The sequence below is a fragment of the Macrobrachium nipponense genome, chromosome 35 (assembly GCF_015104395.2).
Source record: "Macrobrachium nipponense isolate FS-2020 chromosome 35, ASM1510439v2, whole genome shotgun sequence".
Classification (NCBI taxonomy): Eukaryota; Metazoa; Arthropoda; class Malacostraca; order Decapoda; family Palaemonidae; genus Macrobrachium; species Macrobrachium nipponense.
The window spans coordinates 57,072,682-57,092,525 of NC_061096.1; the positions used below are offsets into that span (position 1 = coordinate 57,072,682).

General features: G+C 39.1%; 1 protein-coding gene across 5 annotated transcripts in view; it reads left to right on the top strand.

The window, feature by feature from the left end:
* Positions 1-2,799: 2,799 nt before the first annotated feature.
* Positions 2,800-19,844, top strand: part of LOC135208809 (BAG domain-containing protein Samui-like) — a 25,499-nt gene continuing 8,454 nt past the window's right edge. The window contains exons 1-2 of one of the 5 annotated variants that reach the window (XM_064241340.1): positions 17,343-17,563; positions 18,714-19,070. In XM_064241340.1, the coding sequence (XP_064097410.1) occupies positions 19,017-19,070 (54 nt within the window). In that variant the 5' untranslated portion in view covers positions 17,343-17,563; positions 18,714-19,016. Of the gene's footprint in view, positions 3,168-17,342; positions 17,564-18,713; positions 19,071-19,844 lie in introns of those variants that run through there. The other 4 variants (XM_064241342.1, XM_064241341.1, XM_064241339.1 and 1 more) reach the window with 4 other exon arrangements.

Here is a 19,844-nt window from a genome sequence, read left to right on the forward strand (position 1 = left end):
AATTCGTCTGAGTTAATTACAGTAAATGAGGATAAGTGAAACTTAGAGGTATTTGACGAAGGGGACAAAAATATATATATTTACTCACACACATGTATATGTGTGTGTATGTGTTGATACAAATATGGAAATACGAATGTATTCATAAAGGTATACCCAGATACCCCAAATAAACATACATTGTGAAATTGACAAATATGGAAATACGAATGTATTCATAAAGGTATACCCAGATACCCCAAATAAACATACATTGTGAAATTGAAAATATATCATAACATAAATCAGAGTAACTCAGCACTTGATTCTCTAACATTCCATCAAGACTTGTCTGAAGACAAGAGGTTGCATATGGGTGTCTGGTTACTACAAGATATGTTGAAAAAAACGTAAATTTACATATGTCCGTTATATGCTTAAGAACACACGACCGCGAGGGAGCGCTGACACAAGACAGACTGTTCAAAAAGCAACAAAGAGATAAGGACACGTCTAGAGATGATATGACATTTGTACTGTTGATGTAGTGGAGTACGTGTAGCAGTGTTAGAGAGAGAGAGAGAGAGAGAGAGAGAGAGAGAGAGAGAGAGAGAGAGAGAAGACTGGTAAGGAGCAGGGGTTCTTAACCTTCTGATGACTCTAGACCTAATGAATTGCCCGACAAGGTTCCATACCCCTTTTGCATAAGTCCACTTAAACCCTATTTTTTGACAATATGACCTGATATACTTAGTTTAATACATAATTTAGGTACGAATAGTTATGAATAGAACATACAAATTTATTTACATAACGCACCCATGTATACATTGACACATTAAAATCAAATATATACAAACATCCAGAAATCAAGTCCCATACCCCCGGCATGTGGTTCTCATAACCCCAAGGGGTATGGATACCCGCTGTTAAGAACCCCTGGTACAGAGGAATTATAGATGGTACTATAGATTTATTGCAGACAAAAAGCGATATGGCACGAGGAGAGACCACGCAAGTAGAAGAAAGTAATGAGAAATTATCTGGAGCGGATGATAGCTTCCAATGCAGCCTTACAGGGTCATAAGGAACAGGAAATATTCCTTTCCCTCTAAGCTGTGAATATCAGAAGCCAGAGTCTATCGTATAGATAAACTATATTCAGACGAGAAAAAAACCTGATTTCACTCATAACACTTCAAGCTGCGAGAACTTGCAGTCGGTTTAGAATCTGGTTAGATAGATTACTATTGTGTTGAGATGAATATAAAATTTAGGCCTATGAGATCATTCAGTGCTGAAATGGAAATTGACAGTGAAAGGTATGAAAGGTGTAACAGGAGGAAAACCTCACAGTTGCACTATGAATCAAGTGTTAGGAAAGGGTGGAGGAAAGTAAGACGAAGAAAGATATTATGAAAGGAGGTACAGTAAAAGGAACGAAAGTGGTTGCAGCTAGGGGCCGAAGGCACGCTGAGAAGAACCTTAAGTAATAACTACAGTGCTCCGCATGAGGTCCTCTGACGGTGCTATTCCCCTACGGATGACAGATTACTATTAAAAAGAAGCCAAATCATTTGTTCATAGATTTTCACTTCAACTTACCTCTTATGAGGGTTGTTGTAAACGTAAGGTAAACAGATGGGCTTCAGGCAAATTTGCCAACGCGTTTAATGAGCTGAGGAATGGAAAAGATTTCTCTGTAATGTATGAAAGAAATAACAAAATACTACAAAATGTTGTTATTGAATAACCTGAGAGAAAATAAAGATTCGGTGGTCATATAACGAAGCTTCAGCCACGATCCTGGCTATACATTTATGCTGATTTAGGTTGTTCATTTCGACTCCACATACCAAAAGACTTTGAGTAATGTTTTTTGAGAAGTGGTTTTAATGACGCAATTTGCATAGAAGTATACGCTCTTCTCTTGACTCATTCATGCTACACGCGTAACCTGACATTGTCCATTTGACCGCTACAGTTAGAGTCCGTCCCAACGCAACGCATCAAGCCAAAACTGATGAAATAACACCAAAATAAACGGATTTAAGGGAAGGAAAACCCTGAAACAACGTAAGAGAGGAAATGGGAACATCCGTAACTAACTCGAAGATTGTGAGGAGTAAATAAGACCGTAAGACCCAGATAAACAGTGCAGTCACCGTACTAAAACTGTTCAGGTGACCACATAATCTACTATTGCTACACCACGATCCGCTGTGTGGTTCCGGTTACCATTTCAATGAGAGGATCTTCAATTCTGTTAAAAACTAGGCTTAAGAAGCCAGCTATTTAGAAATGAACTTACACCCTCTTTTCCAGGTAACAGAAATCTCTTCGCAAGATTTTCTGATGTTAAGTTCAACTTTTAGATAAAAATCTCCTCCCGCTGGATTTTGCGCATTTGATTCTTCTCATAATTATAAAACTAAAATCCCGCGAAACAGTTCATAGGAAGATGATAAATGTATTCATTTCACATCCAAATACAATAATAAAGAGTCTCAGTTACTCAAACAAACTATAGTTACCCCTTCTACGACAGACCTCGGAAAAAACAACTGAAATTCCGACCTGGCACCAACAGCTTCCCAGTTTCCGATCAGTGATTTTATTTTGTGATATTCTAAACCCATTCGATATCAAAACGCGATGGAAAAGGAGAATAATGGATTACAAATAATTCCGTTAACCTAATAAGAACAGTTTATAGGAGGATTAGAAAACGAGAGGAACTTGTCATACAAAAAGAATATCAGGTTTAGGATCGCAAGCGTCGACGGTTCGAGCCAATGTTTCTGGCAAGTTCGGGCCAATTCGAGGGAGGTGTAGTATGTTCTAGTGCGTGGGACGGTGTGGAACCCGACAGTATAATAGGTACGGGCCGGGCGCCTAACGTCAGTATGTCATTCTACAACGGTTCACGCTCAGATACGAAACCCAGTCGGACTACTTCTTCAGAGTTTGGTGAAGGCCCACCGAGCTTCAGTGACTCGAGAGCCAAAGTATTGTACGACAGACCCATTTTCAGTGAAAGGTTTAGAAATTTTTCCCCGAGTGCGAGAAAGTCGGGAGAAGAAATACTTAAGGATCTCAAGGAACAATTAAGAAGAGAAGGGGATATGTTTTTCAATCATTCGCCGCCTGATTGGAGTTTCAGCCCTAAATCTACACTGTTTTCCAAGGTAAGTTGTGGAAGACAGATCTCCCGATTAATTCTTTTATTGGTGATCACTGAACGACGAATTATTTTACGGTAGAGCCTTATTACTTTAATATTATTAGCTTTGCTAGTTACGCCTGACTTCGAATAGTAGGTAGTGCATGTAACAGAGGAGTTTGTACACATGCTGTAAACTTTATCTCATTTTTTTTTCAATCGCAAACACAAAGGCTTTAATTTCCATCTCTTGTCTCAGCGACATTCTTTCGTTAGATAATCCAAGAGAAAGTTTTTTTTTTTTTTTGAGGGCGTCTTATCTTTGGCACTGACACTGCCGTCGAATCCGTAAGTGCCATGCGACACAGATAAGATTAGTCATTCAGATGCAAACTACTGTGAACTGTTGCGTCACTTAGTGAGACTCTTCACTGTGATGAAAATGAAATGTTACTTTGGGATGAAGTCAAATAATACTTGAGGCGACTATCTGCCTGACACAGTATTGCTTCTCTAGACGCATGCGAGGGCCAGTCAGTTCTTTGTTTCTTCTATTTTAACTTTTCTATAACAGAATACTTTACATTGTTTTGTCGCAAAGCTTATTCCCTTAGTGGCATGACGTACGAATTCTCTCCAGAATAAATAAAAGACAAGTAATAGTAATAACATATATCTTATTGAATAAAAGTCTGTTTGATGCAGAATATCGTTTCTTATTGGTGACCAGACCGGGTGGTCGGCAAAGAGGAAAGAAGGAGAGGAGATAGAGAGAGAGAGAGAGAGAGAGAGAGAGAGAAGAGAGAGGAGAAACATTTTTCAGAAGGTAAACATGTGAAGGTGGGATTCCAGATCATGTTGGAATGTTGGTCCAACTAATTGCCGGCGCACCTGTCTTATATTTCTAACGGTCGCGAATGTTGCGTTTACACTCCTACGGTGAAATCGTTCTCTTTCCTGGAGAATATCTTTAAATGAATTTGAATTTCTTATTATTATAACTGACGTTCATCATGTCTGGAAAAATGCCATCTTAAGCAGCTTTTCCGGAGAATATCTTTAAATGAATTTGAATTCATTATTATTATAACTGACGTTCATCACGTTTCGAAAAATGTCATTTAAGCAGGAAAGAAATGATCCAATACAGACAATACAGCCAAAATCGATCGCAGCTATGAGCTTGGAATAGCATAATGTAATGGTAGAAGATGAAAAGATTTAGAACTGCTGATTCTATTTGCTAAAAATACAAATAATATGTAAGTACCAAGTACGTCTTAGGTAATCGAGCTCTAGAAGGCGGATAGAAAGATGGTCTTATTTTTTTTACTTCATTGTAAGGGCAACCTAAAAGTATATATTAGTTTTACATATTTTTTTACTTCATTGTAAGGGCAACCTAAAAGTATATATTAGTTTTACATATTTTTTTACTTCATTTTGTAAGGGTAACCTTTACAAAAAGTATATTTTTTTAGTTTTTTTTACATATTACGTCATTGTAGCAACCTAAAAGTGAATATTAGTTTTACATATTTTTTTTACTTCTTGTAAGGGCAACCTAAAAGTATATATTAGTTTTACATATCACTCGATTATGTAAGGAATAATGAAAACTTTGTCAACTGAGGTTTCCAGAAAGAAAATCAGATTCGATACTGACATTGTTAAATTTAATGACTTAAAATTATCGCCAACTTCTTCTAAAGATGACGCAATACTTTCCCTACCGAAGTTAAGAAAATATTTGTACACGGAGAAATGCCTTCTTAACGTTGAATTTTTTTTCTTTTTAAATTAACATAACTAAAAACCTGTTCTTGAAAATGAGAAAAGTCATGTCCAAATTTACGGCAAAAAGGAAACTGACTGATTCAGTTTGCATAACAAGCTGACCTGAATTTTTAGAATTTTTATTCTCGATTCCACATTTATACACGGGAAGCCATTTCCTTGAAGGATAACAGACAGACAGACGGCCAGGGATTGGTGTCTTGCAGAAACATGATCCCATTAATGAACATACCCGAAGCAAATGTTTTCATTTGCTTCTATGGGGGTAAAATAGTTGATAGAATTCCACGCAGCCAAAACCGTAAAAAGCAGCTGAAAGTTCTTTAAATTGTGAAACAAGGCAAGTTGCTGTGTCGAGAGGTGAAAGAGTGTCATTAGGCAACGTGACTCGGTACACTTTTGACCTCCATCGAAGTTAGTTGTATGTTGCTTTGAAATGAAGGCTTAAGCACATACAGGAAAGATTGACACCTCTCTCTCTCTCTCTCTCTCTCTCTCTCTCTCTCTCTCTCTCTCTCTTATATTCATACTCCGTTGCTCTGCCAGTTTGCATGTAAGTCAGTTGGTCATTGTCTCTCGACAAACATCTCGTTACTAAACACGAGACCAAACGAAGTTGAGAGAACTGATAACACTCATGCTTATCAAACATTTGCTAGTGCAATTATTTTGCATTCATTATTCCACGTACTTGTACAACCTTTAACACGTGAATACGTGTAAAACACTCGTCATGCAAACACGTGACCACATTGATATAATAATGAACAGCAAAACATATGGATGATCCAATAACGAATTAGAATAGAATCCGGGATGAAAGTCATTCGACACCTTCCTTAATGTCGTCGTCACCGGATGCCCCAAGTCTGCAGTTATGATTTGCATCGTCGAGATAAGTCGAGGAAATTTCATTCATGATGCAATTGAACCTCAAGAGCTGCCAGGTGCCTCGAGATTAAAATCTCCTCTTATCCCTCTCACCTCACCCCCCCACCCCCACCCCGAGCCCCTCGTGACATTCCTAGCATGCTCCAGCTCCATCAAGAGCCCTACTCAACTCTGCCTCATCATTCGTTCATAACAATCTAGTCTCTCAAGTGACACTCGAGGGTAATCGATTCTCAGACTGTCGTTTTGGAAGTGTTACAAAGCATCTGGAAGATATGCTTGTCGTGATGCGGCGAAGTTCTTCGTAACCTTTGACCTTCTGAAATAATAGAAAACTCTGGTGTATATATATATATATATATATATATATATATATATATATATATATATATATATTGAGATTTTTCTATAATTTTAGTAGTTCGAGTCCACGTCCAGAAGGCCACGAGGAACTCCGACACACTACTGCGAACTCTTTTACGAGCATCTTCCAAATGCTTCGTAACACTTCCAAAAACACCCAGATAGATATACAGATATATGAACGGGTAGATAGGTATATATATGGTTTTCAAAGATATTACGAAAAGAAATATTACATCTGGAGTATTTTCACGGGAGATTTTTTACCAATACATTGTTCTGCAGGCTTGCAAAACTCCACGAGACAAAGTATAGAGGGTTGCGTTCTATAGCTGATGAACTGAGCGAGATCTTTTCTGATTTGGACTTGATTTCCCGTGGAAACTGAAGCCTTTGAATTGATAAGATTTTAATTTAGCACGACGCCACGAGCGTCGTTGGTGCTCCGTCACATCTTCGTCTCCTTTTTCCATGAAGGCCAGTGGCGGTTCGTTTTACGATGCCCCTGGTGCCACGAATCCTGCCGGGAGGCACAGGATCAATACCCCTCGTGCAGGCGCGCGAACGCGCCGATCGTGCTTGTTCACTTCGAACCAAGTGTTCCATGGGAAATTTCACACGTTAGGTTTTCTATATGTATATATATTCATGTGTATATATATATTATATATATATATATATATATATATATATATATATAACGATTTTGTTTGCCCTTAACTATGGGGGATGGGAAGCCACAGAAATACACGGCGTACATTCATGTTAGGCCCACCGCCTGTATTCTGTATTATTTGTGTAAGCTGCTCGCATGCTTGCCTTCACTAATCAGTGTATGTAGTATGTATGTATGAATGAATGAATGAATGCACGGGGTCCAGAAACCCAAAATGCAGCGGACGTCCTTGAACTTGATTTAAAGGGAATGGTGCACAAGAGTTCTAGACAATCCTGGAATATCGGATGTTGCTTTGTCTACGAGTATCTTTTTAGGGTTAATGATTAGGCACACACACACACACACACACACACACACACACACACACACACACACACACACACACACACACACACACATATATATTATTATATATATATATATATCTATATATATATATATATATATATATATATATATATATATATATATACTGAATAGATTGTGTGGCATAGTGAAAATATTTCACGAGTCTTTATGAGACAAAAATCCAAATTATAAGTAAATATTGTAGACATGAAAAATCCTATTTTTAGATCCATTCTTTTGCTTTGAAAAAATATAAATTGTTCATTCCAATGAAGATAATCTAGCAGGACTAGTAGCATACGGCATATATTACTGATAATATATACTACAAAATATCTATATGATAAATGTATATACTCATTCTTCCATTCAACAGATATTCGATGTTCACATGTGTCCTGTATTGAAAATATCCTTAAAACAGTAGAAAGATAATAGAAACAGGGACTTGGATCAAGTACTTTCGTAGTATATCCTACATTTTCAAGTTCTCACTGAATATAAGAGAAGTATATATAAAAGGCCTGACAACTTCTTTATATTCAGCGGGAACGTGAAATTGTAGAATATACTACGGAAGTACTTGTTCCAAGTCCCTGTTCATTTACCTTTCTACCGTGGATTTAAGGATATATATATTATATATATATATATATATATATAATTATATATATATATAGATATAGACAGATAGATAGCTATGGGCATATAAATTTTCATCACATTTATACAGAGAGAGAGAGAGAGAGAGAGAGAGAGAGAGAGAGAGAGAGCGCAGGGGTAGTCAGGGGGTTTGGGAGCGACTCATTTAGCCCTTATTTCCTCCCTGACCTTTGGCGTAAGTGTACCAGCTGACTAACCAACGGGACAATAATGGGCTGATGTCATTCCCTCATCAGCATAACCAGGCTGGCAAATGAGGATCACAGTAGCGAGATCGTGGTTGATGACAAAAGTCTAAGTCCTGTTTCCATGACACAAAGGTCCCTGATAATGCATTTAAATCATTGACTTATTCGTTTGCTATTTATTCATTGATTTATTTTTCCTGCATTTCTCCTTACCTTCTGTTACTTCTTTCTAATGAACACCATATTCTTTGGAAGCTTGACTGTCTTGAAGCCCATGGCCCCTGTGGTCTTGTTCCAAATCAATGGGGTTCTTCTTCTGAGTAGTAAACACAACAACACTGGTAGATTTAGCTTCAAACGGCTGGAAATTAAAACTAATAAGACGGGGGCGTTTGTTATCAAATCTTTTGTATTCTCGAAACACATCTCTATTCGTTACTCCTTATGTAAATGTCAGTTGTCTCGTGTATTAGACTCATAATTGGCTTGGCCTTTATATGAATTGAACATAGTGTTAAGTCATTATATGTGATTCTTAATTGTAACACTCACACCAAATTCAGTAAATATTGCTAACGCCATTTAAGTGGAGGTGAAGAAAATTAAAGAAATGTTTTGTGCATTGTTTAGGACTGAATATAACTCTCAGCCAGTTAAAGAATTCTTCTGAAGCAAAGGAGCAGTAAAGGTATTTTGCGTGTTAAAGGAAACTTAATGATATTTCTATAGATTGGCCAAGAGAGTGATTTCATCTCTCTCTCTCTCTCTCCTCTCTCTCTCTCTCTCTCCTCTCTCGTCATATCTTCCTCTCTCTCTCTCTCCTCTGATATATCATATATTATATATATATATATATATATATATATATTATCTATATAATAGTATATATATAATGTTGAATAGGTTTGCCAAGAAACAAATCCTGTAGCACTACAAACTTATCGGTCGCTTCCTTTGATGCGTAAACCTACCTTTTTTTTTTTTTTTTTTGTAGCTGGAGTTGAAAGGGGCATTATTTTGCCCCTTCTATTGGCCTCTACTCTTATAGCAACATGGAGGGGCCAAAAAGGAGAAAACTTTCCAGGTCAGTGAACAAGGCGACGTAAAACTGAGCAGAGCGCAGTCTCTTCTAACACCATGAGCAGGCAGTAATGTAAATGAAGGCATGATAAAGCCAAGCTCTGTATAAGGGGGCCAACCATCTACAAGCCTGCCCTTTTAAGGAAGAAAAAATGGAAAAAAAAAAGATGTGGACACTGCCCCTGTAGCCTTTATGACTTCGCTCACGGCCATACCAAGACGCGGGGCAGGTTTTCTTCTTCTTCTTCTTCTTCTTCTTCTTCTTCTTCTTCTTCTTCTTCTTCTTCTCAAGCGATTTGAAATTTGAAATCAGTATTCTTATGTTGTTCTATAATGTTATGAGCTCTTCTGGATGTTCTCACACAGCATTGCATGAGTGATTATCTCATATAATTTATATACCACACTTTTGTGATTATGTAAATATAGGGTATGTACATCTGTCTATCTGTCTGTCGTCTCTATGCATATATGTATATACATACATTCACGCACAAAAACACACACATGTATATATATATAATATATATATATATATATATATCATATATATATATATATATATATATATATATATATGCCGGACAATTATGCTACTGTAATTCCGGACTTGACGAAGAACCAACCAGCTCCTTCAGTAGCGCCTCAGTGGCATGGTCGGTAAGGTGTTGGCGTGCCATCACGGCGGCCGCGAGATCGATTCTCCGGCATTCTATTGAGGGGTCAGAGATGTGTATTTTTGATGATAGAAGTTCACACTCGACGTGGTTCGGAAGTCACGTAAAACCGTTGGTCCCGTTGCTGAATACCCACTTGGGTTCCATGCAACGTAAAAAAACACCATACAAGCAAACAGCTCCTTCAGTGGTATCCTAGTATATACCTATTCTACATGATTGTCGTTCTGATATATTTCTTTTTAGCCCGCAGTTAGGCGTCGCAGAAACCTTGGCCTTGAGCCTTGAGACCGTCACATTCAGTGCCTCTGCGGGTTCGCGTTTCTCACTATTATTTCCTTTTACGGTTCGTGAAATATGCACACGGATGTGGCCTTTACCCAAATTATGACGATATTCCGACACTGCATCGGAATGATTCCGGTTATCTTTCAGCTTCACTGCAGGCCTTGAAAATCGTTCCTTTTATTTCATCTCTTCCTTTTTGATCATCTGTTTTGTGGTGGAAATTGTGTTTAGGGATTTTAAGTGACGTCCTTGAAGTTTTGGCGAGATGTTTCTAGTCAGTGGTGAGCTTCCTTCCACGTTTGTTTTTCCCCGAGAAAGATGAGCTCTTTAAAAAGGCCTTCTCATATATTAACATGTTTTTATACCTCATTTTGATATGGTACGAATGATTATTTATTGACGATAATCTCCAATATATGTCCCCGTAATCGGATTCTGAATGACTGAGTTTTGGAAACGTTACAATTTTTTTTCTTCTTATTTTACAATTACGAAGAATCCTTCATCAGTTTCAGTCTGACATGACACGGGGTGGGGTCCGAAACCTCCCGGTCTCCTCCAGGATCCTAACCCCCTGTCCCAGGTAGAGCTAATAGCCCCCAGGAGGGCGTTGCCAATTTAGGTGAATCATTCCTCAGCTGGTCGCGTGGGGTGACTCATTCTGACACCATATTTGCACCTCGCATCGGCATCGCTCCGACGTGCGTATGACTGACATCACTGGTTATGTTTGTTATTTTGATTTCGTTGTAACTCATGTTTTTTTTCTAGACGAATGCGAGATGTACAACAACAAGAAAATGCTAATGACAGGAAATTCCAAAGTGTCATTATTCGCTACAAAAACAAACTGGTTTTTCTTCATTTTATATTTTTTTTTTGGCCGAGAATGTGGAAGCGTCTAGCATAACTATATAGTGTCGAGGCAAATGCTCTTTTATCTTACTGGTTTGTCAAACTGTCTTCTATTTATCTTCAACTGGCAAAGATAGTTGAATAGATTAATAGACTGTGAAAAACACATCGGTATAAATAGTATCTTTATCAGAGGAGACTTGGGAAAGCTAACTAATGACCGTTGGTCAAGGCCGCAGATTCTCAGGAGAAACTAAGGAAGAAGAAGTCCAGCGGTGCTCTCGGGGCCATACGGTATTGATCTTCTTCTGAATGAAGGAAATAAGAAGAAGAAAACAAAAGAAAGGAAAGGGGAGGAGAGGAGAAGAGAGAGCAAGAGACCTTGAGCATCTTGGCACGAGATTTCATGTCGAAGGAGCCTCTTTAGCCAAGATTCGTCAAAAAGCAGTATTATCAATTTAAAAAATTGACTGAGGATTGATTGACATCAATTTCAAACATCTTTCACGTCCCTTATATAGCTGTTGTTAAGTTCATTCACGTTTGGAGATCGTACGTCTCTTGCTTTTACTTTGTAACTTAAAAAACTATTAATTGCCATTTTCTATGGGGAGCTCTCTCTCTCTCTCTCTCTCTCTCTCTCTCTCTCTCTCTCTCTCTCACACATACACAAAACAGCCAAATTTACTCGTAAAACTTCTTACTGCCTAATCCTCGGTTCCGAAAGAGGCCATTAAGACATCAGCATCTGTGATCATCACATCTCGTCTACCGTCAGTGATGTATCATCGGGTGCTTTCAGTTTTACCTAAATCTGCAGAGATGCCAACAGATTCGTCTCGCCGAAGAAAGGCTGACACGTCCCCACACTTCTGCTCTGTTCAATTGAAAGCGTCAAGCAAATATTTTACAGTAGTATATTAATCTAGTTTTTCAAGACGTTTAGTCCTGCTTAGACGCAGTTGTGTATGTAAAACTAATTTTATATATATATATATATATATATATATATATATATATATATATATATATAATCAACTCTGAATTTACAAAAGGTAACATCAACGTTACTTTAATCGACTATGATTTGGCGACTTTCCAACTGTCCGCAACCCTCTCCACCCCCCCCCTCCCCCTACCTCCATTAGACATCATCCCCGTATCATTTCATTTCAATTTTTTATTTATATCTCAAATTTTGCCGCAAGTCTCAACGCAACACAATAGTTTCCAGAGCTGCAAAGAGGAGTTATAATAGTCTGATAGACCAATGTTACTTCTAGACCATTACTTCTATAATGTCTTACAATTTAGCTCAAGATGGGAAACTGACTCCCCACCCCCAGTCGAGGTTAGGAGACTGAAGCCTAATGCAGCTTTTGAAGCGTTTTGCCTCATTGCTTCCTCATTTTGTCTGATTATCAGTTTATATATATTTTTTTTATTTTCAATTGGTTTTGGTAATTATCTTTAATGCCTTCTGCTTTCCATCTGCTTTTCCATACATGCTTAGTTTTCTCTGGAATCTCGCTTTGCAAGTGTTGACCTATTTAGCTAGTCTTACAGGAATGTGTATGTGTGTGTGCGTGTGTGTGCCGCGCACTTTGGATAATAGTATTTATTTTGTCATTTGCTTTTGTTGTTTGCCCTGCTTAAATCAGTGATATATTTGTAATGAAAAACAAGACATTTCCCCGACTGGACTGCAGGAACAAATGGCGCCGAAAATCAAGTTAAGTCTCGTTGTGTTCAAACTACCTTATATGGTTTAATAGTTCTTGGAAGCTGCTGAGATCTCTCCAAGTTTTTACCTGATCTAAGGTAGCTCGCAGTGAGAGAGAGAGAGAGAGAGAGAGAGAGAGAGAGAGAGAGAGAGAGAGAGAGAGAGAGAGAGAGTCGTGAAAATGTTATGTCAAAGCTGTATTCAAAGGCAGTACTTGATACAGACTAGGTGCTGTGTTTTGTATTTTTTTATTTTTTTCAATTTTCATTGTGAAACGTCATGACAGTATTATCAGCACTAAGTCACATATTAAACGAGTTTTCACGGTTGTGAATCCTTTTGAAAACGTCTGAGTAATAGAATGACTTCCATGCGACACCAACGTTAAAGCAATTACGTTTTATGGTGGACGGACTTGACATTAAAACACTATAAAAGCTTCTAGTCATTGAGCGGAGTTGTATGTGTTATATGAGAGAGAGAGAGAGAGAGAGAGAGAGAGAGAGAGAGAGAGTTAGAGAGAGAGAGACTCCTTCGAATGCAGCGTCGTTCAGAGAGAGAGAGAGAGAGAGAGAGAGAGAGAGAGAGAGAGAGAGAGAGCTATCTCCTTCGAATGCAGCGTCGTTCTCTAATAAGTCTTGCGGAAAACAGAAGTTGCATAACAGGTTATGAGTCATCAGGTTTTCGAGTGAAAGTTTAGACAAATATTTATTAATATTCCACCACGAAAATGCCCAGACAGCTCTCTGTCTCCGCCCACGAGGACTACTGCACGTAACCATTTGTTTCTTGCATTTTTGTACTATTTGTTTCGTGTTTATTTTGCCAATACTTAATGCAGTCTCTCTCTCTTTCTCTCTCTCTCTCTCTCTCTCTCTTTCTCTCTCTCTCTGTATGTATATATATATATATATATATATATATATATATATATATATAGTATATATATATATATATATATATATATATATAAATTATATATATATGTATTATATATATCCAATATTTTTGTATATATGTATATATATATATACTATATATATATATATATACATACGTATATATGTATATATGCAATCATGTATATACAGTAGACACAATCCACACTTGTATAAAGAGGATACAATGTGGATCAAACCAGCCGAGTTGGCAGTTGAGAAAAATGACCGCAGATGATTCTCCTCCATTAATAATAATTATTCTTACGTGTTATTAACTCTCTCCCTGACGACTCTGGTTTGACTTTCATCGACCCCTTTCTTCATTCCGTCGCGGAGGAAAGCGAGAAGGTCACCCGATATCTGGTAAACCAGTTTATTTTGGGTTTCCTGACGTCTGTCAGGCTTTCACTCGGGGAATTCGTTTTAAGGAAGCCCCCAGGGCCTGATGAAGGGGTAGGGAATAAGATCCAGATGAAACACGCGCACGCACACGCACATACACGCACGCACACACACACACACCCACCGTCGTCGATTTATATCTTGCAGACGCATAGCAGTTAAACCAGGCAATGTCAGACGCACCATGGTACTAGATTTCCCCTTGCACCCAGTTCGACCATCCAGATTTTCCCCTTTCATGTGTATGAGGGATTGAGTAGTTAAAACACACTGTGAATATTTTACTAATTTATTTTTCGAATGTACAAATATACTCATAAACATATAGTTACAGAGTAAAGTGGATAGAGAGCGGTTAGTAACAACTAACCGCATAGCCATAGAGAGCGGTTAGTAACAGATAAAAGGACTTTAGTTTGCTCTTCTACTTTAGAAAATCCATCCGAGATTTTTTTTAGTTAGAAGGTAGTGTAATTATTTCCCCCCTGGTAGCTTCAAACTTCTCCCTAGGGGAAATTTCCCCCCAGTTTGGGAACCACTGAATCTAGAAAATCGTAGCGTCTCGTCACGAAAATCGTTAAGGAGCGACGCGTAGCCTATACGTATACTCCAGTTACCTTATGAGCACTTTTTATGAATGGCAAAACATTCTCCAGTCCGGATTATCTTATTCGTAGTAGCTACGATTATAACTTGTCCGTCGTCAGGGGAAATTGTGCTCTCAGATGCGTTGATTTTAGGATACTGGATTCAGGGACTGGTGGGCTTTTTGCCAAGCGAATCCTTCTTAAGTGTTAAAATGGTACCGTGGAACTTCGTAGTACTGTTCTTTTTGAATTCATAAATTCAGGCATGTATCCTTTCCGAGAGAGAGAGAGAGAGAGAGAGAGAGAGAGAGAGAGAGAGAGAGAGAGAGAGAGAGAGAGAGAGAAATTATATTCTATGTAATTCCTCGCATTCCTTCGTATATATTTGTTCAGCAGTTGACGCGTTATGAAACGATCCCTGCTTCACAATGTGTCATGTCCAGTATAAATTCAAGACATTTCTTTTCATCTCCGTCTTCGAAGTCGTGAACCGCAATGCTTACATTCGTGTGTGTGAATTATATTTCTCGAGACCGGATATTGATGAAGCGTTTAAACATTGTTTAATTTCTGACTTCTAAAGCTTATTTCTTCGTCTTCTTCTTCCTAAAGCTTATATAGGGTATGAAATTCCTTCACTCATATCACGCAACATTCCTGGCAAGCCTTCAATTTTTCCTAATGGAGAAAAACAAAATCACCCATTATTTACGTAGCAAGTCTTCAGTAGCGACATGCATTGGCAATTTATTGCCATTACATCAACCCAGAATGTGATGTGGCGATAGGGAAGCCTTTCCCTCACATCACACGGCAGCTTGCAACGCCGCCTGCCAGACGAGGCAGGAGGAGGCAGGCTGTGAGTAGGCAGGAATAGTGGGGCAGGTGGGCAGGATGCACTGCTGCTGCCTCTCCTCTCCAAACACACCTTCGTTCAGTCATCACTCTTACTTTTCTCTGTATTGTCGACTCGTTCGTTGTATTTATTACCCATATTCTACAGATTTTTTTTAATTTGTTAATCGCCTTCTATCTCTTACTTTTCAAGATCAATTTTTCCTCATCAATTCATTCTCATTTTCATCTCACCATTCTCTCCTCACTCCCTTCTCTTCTCGCTGCGGCAACCACCACCTTACCACCCACAACTTTTTAGTCTCAGCATTCCGATATGCCCAACCTCTTGCTGGGCCCACCACCTCTTGCTGTCTTTCTCCACCCCACAGGTACGTATAGAGAGCTCCCTGAAACCTCCCGGAACACACCTAAGGGGTTGGCTGTGATGGGAGGGGTGGGCGGTGGGGTTGCGAGCCTTTGGTGGGGGAGAGACAGGAGTAAGGGGTTGGGCTGTTGCAAAAGAACTTAGCCGGAGTAGAGGGAAGAGGAATGGGCCTTCCACGTTGAATGGATTATTGTTATTTAGGTTGGTTTTCAGCATGTTTCATTTATGAATGAATACAGTTATCAGTATGATACCTGAAGACATTCTTCGATAACGCTTAAACATTAAACATTCAACTTTTGTTGGGCTCCGGTACTGATGCGAGAGCCTCCCACCTCTAGTCCAAACGCCGGTAACCCACGACCTCTCCCTAGAAGCATTTCAACCACTTAATGATACAGCAATTTGTTCTTCCATTCCCAGTTTTGGACATCGTCTTACACAAGCGTATCCTGACCATCTCTCCTGTAGTTCTAAATAAGGCTCCATTTAGTTGTATTTCTACAGGAGTTTTTAGACTCATCTTCTCCTGCCCGTATGCCTTATATTTTTTCTACTCACCATCGAGTTGTACTTCTACAGGAATTTTTAGACTCATCTTCCTCCTGGCCCAACGTCCCATGCCTTATCTATAATTTTAGATCATGAATAATATCTGATCGTACAGGAGCTTCAGAGGTTTATCTGATTCTCCGAAGTTCCGAGAGGCTGCGAAGTGTATATGGACAACGCGCGCATTGTGGGGAAATGTCATAAGTTAATTTTAGTTTTCGTCGAAACCGGATTTACTTCCTGACTGAAATGCTCATCTCTTGACACTTTTAGTGCGCCCTCTCTCTCTCTCTCTCTCTCTCTCTCTCTCTCTCTCTCTCTCTCTCTCTCTCTCGAATATAATAAAGCAAATATGAGCTATAATTCTCAAGATTCTTTTGATTAGTACCATCCAACATATATAAATATATGCAAAATGCACACGATATACTTATGTACATATAAATAAGCATAAACAGGAAAGCGAAGAACTGACTTAATTTTTCTGCGAGGCTCTGGAAGTCGAGTGTGCGTGTGTTTGTGTTTGTGCAAGTCGGGTTGGGGAAGGAGAGCAGCAGGTGTGTCTAAGTTTAATTCATGATGTAGCGGGAAATAAGGTCAACCAATCCGGGCGCATTCTGCCAAGAGAGGGCAGCTCAAATGTTCTCTCGGAAACCGAAGGAGAGTCTATTTATAAAACGAGAGGATTTCAGATTCGGAGGAGAACTTCTCGTGGCCGGTGGTCGAACGTTCGTTTCTAGAAGCACGTTTAAGAAACAGCGCCGGCGAAGGGAATAGGTCTAGGTCCTTACGAGAGAAGGATAATTATCCCTTTGGCGTTTGTGGTAAATGGTGGGTGCGAAAGACATTCTTACGAGAAGCGAGGTTGGGAGGGGTAGGAGGAGAAGGAGGAGGAGGAGGGCGGTGTCTGACTTACGTAGTTCGTCGTCGGGTGGTGCGGAGGTGCTGGTGGCTGGCTGGCTGGCTGGTGGTGGGAGGAGGAGCCCGCGAAGGAGGGCCTTTCAAGTTTATACCTTCAGTCGTGAACTGTGGTTCGTGTGTGTGTGTTCCGAAGCAAAGCTCTTGATTCTCTTTAACTCTCCCCTTTCTCCGATTAAGCCGAGGGGAAAGCTGACGAATAACGCGTGAAATTCCCCTCTCGCTCACACTTTGCGACAGACACCAGGTTCGCTCCAGTGACGCTCATTTGTTATTGTTGGGACATTTCACTTTTTTTTTTTTTTTTTTTTTGTTTTTTTTTTTTTTTTTGTTACTGGTCTCTTTCAGGTCTCATTATTTGGCCGTTGTTATTTTCTCTTACGATGCAGTGTATTTTCAACAAAGGGAATTGTTAAAAATGGTGATGAAGAAATAGTCTCATATGACGTTTGGTGATGAGACGATGTGGATCAAGATATTTCGCAAAAACGCTTTTAATGAAACAAGTAGTGAGGTGAGACACGAAAGGAAGGTATATAAAAGTTTGGAGAACCCTATTTACAACAACGAGAAGTATACCGAGAGACTCCAAAAAGCTGAAAACACACATCAAGCTCAATTAATTAACTTGGGTCTTTAATGATAGACAGATATGATGTGGAATAATTAGGGCCCCCTCAGAGTTATTGGCATGAAACATATTTCAAACAATTCGTGACTCGTTGAATTCCAGCGTAACCTTACGTAAGTCATTATTCATTTTCATCCAAACATACTGTGGACCTGGAGATGTGCAGATGAAGAGGAAATGAACTGAGTGATAGAAGACCGAAGGGAAAGAACGAAAGAAAGAAAAAGAAAACCAGAGGAAGAGAACTTGACGGTGGGAGTTGGGGGGGGGGGGGGAGGGAAGGTGGGGTAATAGGGCAGAACTTTGCCAAAAGGTATCACGTCACACCCTGAACATAGACACACGCACACACACACACACGCTTCTAGAACATTTGAAAGACTCTTGTGAGTCCATCCACACCTCATACAAGGAATTAATTTGCACTGAAAGAGATTATTAACGTATCCGTTAATGAACTTACTCTCGAGTGTTATCGTGACTCTTAAAATTTTATACACGTTTTGAGAAAAGAGGTATAACTTTAGAAACCTACTTTGCGTAACGCCTTTTACCCACCTTTCTAGAATTGTTATGTCGAAGACTGAAATATGAAAATATAAGAAAGACAGTCGGTGTTCATTTTATTGGTAGTTTGTCATTTGAACCGAGGATTTGTGAACGGTTACTATTTAGTTACACACACATTTTTTTCAAATCTCTATTTTTTTTCGTTGTGAACGCGTTCTTTTTCGGGGTAAACGTATGTGACTGCGAATACATCTAGACAAAATATCAGTTTTCGATTAAAGTGTCTTTTTGAAAAGCAACTTAGAATTCTAATACAGGCTAAATGAGTGTTGAAAATGATTAGAAGTAAGAAGTGAAGCTGCCTTTAACTCATTTTCGAAGTTGGACTGATTACAAGATATAGAAGGTTCCTGGTGTATTTTAAGATAAGACGAGTGGCACCTAAGCACTGGATAAGGTTTGAAGGCGCAAGCGAAAGTTGATAAAAGCTTTGATACTCTTGTGCACACAGAAACATTCATTTCTGGAAGTTTGTTGTTATTGTAATTTCCCCATCACAATGTGGCCTTCTCACATTGCAAAGCCCTTGAAGAGGGCTCCCATCAAAAGATCGGTAGGTTGTGGCGTCGGTTTATTTTCATTATTTTCTGCTTAACACCTTTCCTTTCCCGTGTATATGTATCTCTCCTCCTCTCTCCTCCTCGTCTCTCATTCACTCATCGCTCTCCTCTATCCCTCTCCTGCTCCGGTAATCCTTCTCTCATCTCTCTCTCGCTCTCTCTCTCTCGTTATATTCATATATACCAGTGCCGTATACATGATGAACCTCCTGGCACACACAAACATATATATATATATATATATATATATATATATATATATATATATATATATATATATATCTTACAAACTACAGATGTGTTAAGAAGACAGACGACAGCTCTCGAAGATCGTTTTTTTTTTCTTATTGGAATTCCAGCCTTTATAAACATTCAGATACCTATCAGGTGAAGAAGATCAGTGCACCTTCTAGAAGAAGCCTTCTTCCTGGTGCTCCATTATCGCGAATTGCGCTTGATTGCATCACACTTAACACTTTATCGTGCTGCCTACTGCAGGCTCTACACTCTTGGCACTTCCTTCAGGCACCGATGGGATTCAGATCCTCTTTGGGTGTCCTGGCATCTTCGTATTTTGACTGTCATTCGTTTTTATCCAAGAATGAAGCTTGGAAAACAGAGGTCTTCATCCTCTTATTCTGACTGTCATTCTTTTTATACAAGAACGAGGCTTGAAAAAGAGGACTTCCATCCTCCTATTTTGACTGTCATTCTTTTTATCCAAGAACGAAGCATAGAAAAGATGGCTTGCATCCTCCCATTCTGAC